The sequence below is a fragment of the Tamandua tetradactyla genome, chromosome X (assembly GCF_023851605.1).
Source record: "Tamandua tetradactyla isolate mTamTet1 chromosome X, mTamTet1.pri, whole genome shotgun sequence".
In the NCBI taxonomy this organism is placed as follows: domain Eukaryota; kingdom Metazoa; phylum Chordata; class Mammalia; order Pilosa; family Myrmecophagidae; genus Tamandua; species Tamandua tetradactyla.
In genome coordinates this window covers 97,864,682-97,868,669 of record NC_135353.1, presented here as the reverse complement: position 1 = coordinate 97,868,669, position 3,988 = coordinate 97,864,682, and the positions used below count along the sequence as shown (strand labels likewise).

The window sequence follows — 3,988 nt, the reverse complement described above, 5'->3', positions numbered from 1 at the left end:
CTTCCGAAGTTGTGGTTCACTTCCTTCGCTGATTAATTTGTACTCCTGAAATTCTGGTTTACTCCCTTCAGTCAATGTGCAGAGTGGTTCTCTGGACTTGACCTTGGGTCTATGGATTCCAAACACCTTCGCTTGTATCTCAGGGTCTCATGCTCTCTAGCTCCATCTCTCACCATGTGCTCTTTGGGGACTGGGAGGTCTACATGCATACCACATTATTAGGCATGACCATAAATGACCATGCCTGTGCGGTCACACCACAGGGCTTGGGCACAGACTGATCCCTCTGCTTGGAATGCCTTTGCTCCTGCCTTGACATGGCGGACTACTACTCATCATTCCGAGCCCACCATGGGGGTTCCCTCTTCTGCGCAGCCTTACCTGATTCCAACCAGGAAATTTAGTGTCTTGGTCCTCCTTCCCGCCAGAAATGGGGCTGTAGTCTTTATTACTCTCTACTCTGATGATTATGCCTTCATCTACCCCCTCAGCCCTTGGCCTTGCGTGGCCTCTCTGCTCCTACAACACGCAACACTCCCCTCTTCTCACCCAGCCCACATCTCCAGCACATCAACACTTACTTCTCACTTACCATACTGCTTGCCCTTTAGTCTCCAATGCCTAGTTCTTGACAAGTCCTCTGTAGGCGACCTGGGACCAGACACCTCCTTCTAGAGGGAGCTTTCAGGTTTTGTCTTTGTTTTTGGAACATGGATGTGTATTTCTTGGTTCAGGTTGGGGGCCTCTGAACCTTGAGGACAGGGCCAAGAATAAGCAAGTACCTGCTCTGGACTAGGCCCTGTTCCCAGTCCTTGCTTTGGCTTTCCTCACCTTATCATTGAGGACAACGCTAAGGACAAGGTGCTCTTGATCTCCCCCACTTCTAGGCTGGAAGGGGTTGGTGATGGGGGTGTGCAGAGCCCCAGGTCCCTAGTTTTCCCACAGACTGGATCAGGACAGGGGTTTCCATCCAGATTGTCTGTTTCCCAAGGACAAGCTCAACACCGGTCCCTGTACTCCTGCCTTCTGGACCTCTGTACACCCAGGGACCAACACAGTCCCCATAAGTGTTGGTGGCATGACATGATAAATGAATACATGCTCTTCATCCTCTCTTTTCAAGTGCTACAGAAGAAAGAAAGAGCTGGGAAAAGTCGGGGGTGGGGTGGGGATCTCTGAGAAAATGGGTCAGCAGGCTGCATGGGGAGCTTGGGAATGTCATAATAGGAGTTGTGTCCTTGGTGCTAGAGATGTTGGGCGTGAGTGTGCACTGGGGGTAGGGGGCAGGAACCCCTGGATGTGAGACAACTATTTTTCTTGGCTCTGTTGGGGCCAGGCAAATGTATCCTCAACCCTACTCTACCCTCTCTTGCAATGCTGGTTTAATAATTGAAACGTCCTATGGGGTGAGGGTAAGATCTCCCCCCGCCCCCCACAAATCTAGTCTGTATTCCCCCTGTCCACAGTGAAGCCCTTCCCCTGGTTTCCTCCTCCTAAGTATGCAGGCGGCCCTAATGGCTGCGTACTCACATCCCCGCTGCAGCCCCTCACCACAGCCTCCCACTCCAGCCCCCTCCCACCGCCCGCGGCCCCGCAGCCCCGGAGCAGCCACAGGGGGAACCAAAGAGACAGAAGCCTTCCCAGCTGCCCGGACCACAGATGCCAACACCCCCGCCCCCCACCACACGCCGCCTGCCAGCCCGCCCGCGCCCGGCACGCAAGCCCACGACTGAGCCGCGGCAGCAGCAGCAGGCTCCAGGGTGCAGCGATTCGGCCCGGCGCGCTTCTGGCAGCTCTCGCCATCCCAGGTGACTTGGGCTTGCCAGCTCGGCTGGCCCCCGGTCTCCCGCCCCGGCTCCCGCTCGCACCCCCTGCCCGGGTTCCGGCGCCCACCCGCCCTACAGCTCGCGAGAAGGGAGGTCGCGGCAGCGGCCGGGCAGCAACGGCCACCGTGGCGACAGCGGCGGCGACCGTGGCGGCGGCGGCGGCGGCGGCAGCAGAGGCTGCCGCGGCGACCGTGGCGGAGGCGGTGGCGGAGGCCTCCGTGGCGGAGGCGGAAGCAGAGGTGGAGGCTGAGGTGGAGGCCAAGGTCTCGGTAGAAGAGGCGGCGGCGGAGGCCACCCTGGGGGAGGCTTCTGCGGCCCTGGTTGGGGAGGAGGTGGAGGACGCGCTGGCGGCCGCGGCGCGGGTAGAGGCCAGTGCTGCCAAATCTGCCGCCGCAGCGGAGGCTGCGGTGGCCCCCTTGGGGGAGGCGGATGTGGCCGCGGCTGCGGCTGCGGCTGCGGCTGCGGCTGCGGATGCAGATGCCGGTGCTGGTGCCTCTGCTTCGGGGGCGGCGTCGGTGGAGGCGGCGTCGGTGGAGGCGGCAACCGCCGCAGCAGCCCCCGCGGGTACTGATGCGGATGCGGAGAGTGGCGGGGGCGCGGAGGGGAACCCCGACTTCCCCATGGCCTCGCTCTACGTGGGCGATCTGCACCCTGAGGTGACTGAGGCAATGCTGTACGAGAAGTTCAGCCCTGCTGGGCCCATCCTCTCCATCCGCATTTGCAGGGACAAGATCACTCGCCGCTCGCTGGGTTACGCCTATGTCAACTACCAGCAACCGGTGGACGCCAAGCGGGCCCTGGAAACTCTGAACTTTGATGTCATCAAGGGCAGGCCGGTGCGCATCATGTGGTCCCAGCGGGACCCCTCGCTTCGCAAGAGTGGGGTGGGCAACGTCTTCATCAAGAACCTGGGCAAGACCATCGACAATAAGGCGCTTTACAACATCTTCTCGGCTTTCGGCAACATCCTCTCCTGCAAAGTGGCCTGCGACGAAAAGGGTCCCAAGGGCTACGGGTTCGTGCACTTCCAGAAGCAGGAGTCCGCCGAGCGGGCCATCGACGCGATGAATGGCATATTCCTGAACTACCGCAAAATCTTCGTCGGGAGATTCAAATCGCACAAAGAACGAGAGGCCGAAAGGGGAGCCTGGGCCAGGCAGTCCACCAGTGCAGACGTCAAGGCTTTCGAGGAAGACGCTGAGGAGGAGGCCATCGTGCGGTGAAGACACACCAGGAGCGAACAAGCCAGCACAGCCAAACCTTGGCTCTCACCCGGTTTACAATCCCCTGGCCCATCCACACCCCACCTACCAGCATTGTATTGTATGGGAGTGCAGATTTCTCTTATGTCTGTCTCTTCCCCACTCTCTTGCCCCTCCTGTTCCCAGGCCCTATCGTTTTCCACTCCATCTTCTCTTCTCTCTAGTCCTCTTCTGTACAGGCCTCCTCTCCTTCTACCGTCCTAAGGGCATTGTAAATAATCTTGCTAATCCATGACATTTGATAGGTTAAAGGCTGCCTATTTTCCTTGCGATTTGTTTTTAAAAGCATTTTCTTTCTCTCTTTACTCCTGCACAGGTGATACATTTTCATGGTAAAAACATCAAGAGGGAGATGAAATCAGATGAGGGAAAAGCAAGAGAGTAATTGCTCCCCATTGGCCCTACTATTCAGAGACAGCCATTTTTGTTTGTGATGTGCTGTTTTGCCAGGCTTTCTCCCCCCCCCCATCCACCCTCTCTTTTAACACACTATTATAGAACAGTTCATGTATGTGGTGTTTTTTAACTTCCTTTTTCAGAACTAAAACCAAACAAAAATCAGCCCATTGAACGTTTTCCATATTATTCAACAGGCTTTTCAAATGTCTTCTTCAGTGCCTGCAAGAGTGCTTCTGTGTATCGATGGACCTTAAAATTTCTGTAATCATTCCTGCATTGTTGGACAGTCAGGTGGTGCATAGTACATTCCCTGTGTTTAAAACCAACACTGTGTTCTTATGAGTGAATCTTTCCTTGTGAAGCCAAATCTTCTGGAGCATCCCAGATGGTTTCCTTAAGTATGGATTTGTAATACCAGTACTTATGGACGCTTTAAAGACTTTTACCATTGCGTTGACAAATGACCCCTTCCACAAGCATTGTACTGATATGCACTTGTGG

General features: G+C 56.1%; 1 protein-coding gene across 1 annotated transcript; it reads left to right on the top strand.

Annotated features, from left to right (window-relative positions):
• Nucleotides 1–2,443: 2,443 nt before the first annotated feature.
• On the top strand, nt 2,444–3,138 carry PABPC1L2B (poly(A) binding protein cytoplasmic 1 like 2B). The gene has a single exon (XM_077146213.1). The coding sequence runs from the start codon at nt 2,447–2,449 to the stop codon at nt 3,047–3,049; it is 603 nt and encodes a 200-aa protein (XP_077002328.1). The 5' UTR covers nt 2,444–2,446; the 3' UTR covers nt 3,050–3,138.
• Nucleotides 3,139–3,988: the final 850 nt, after the last annotated feature.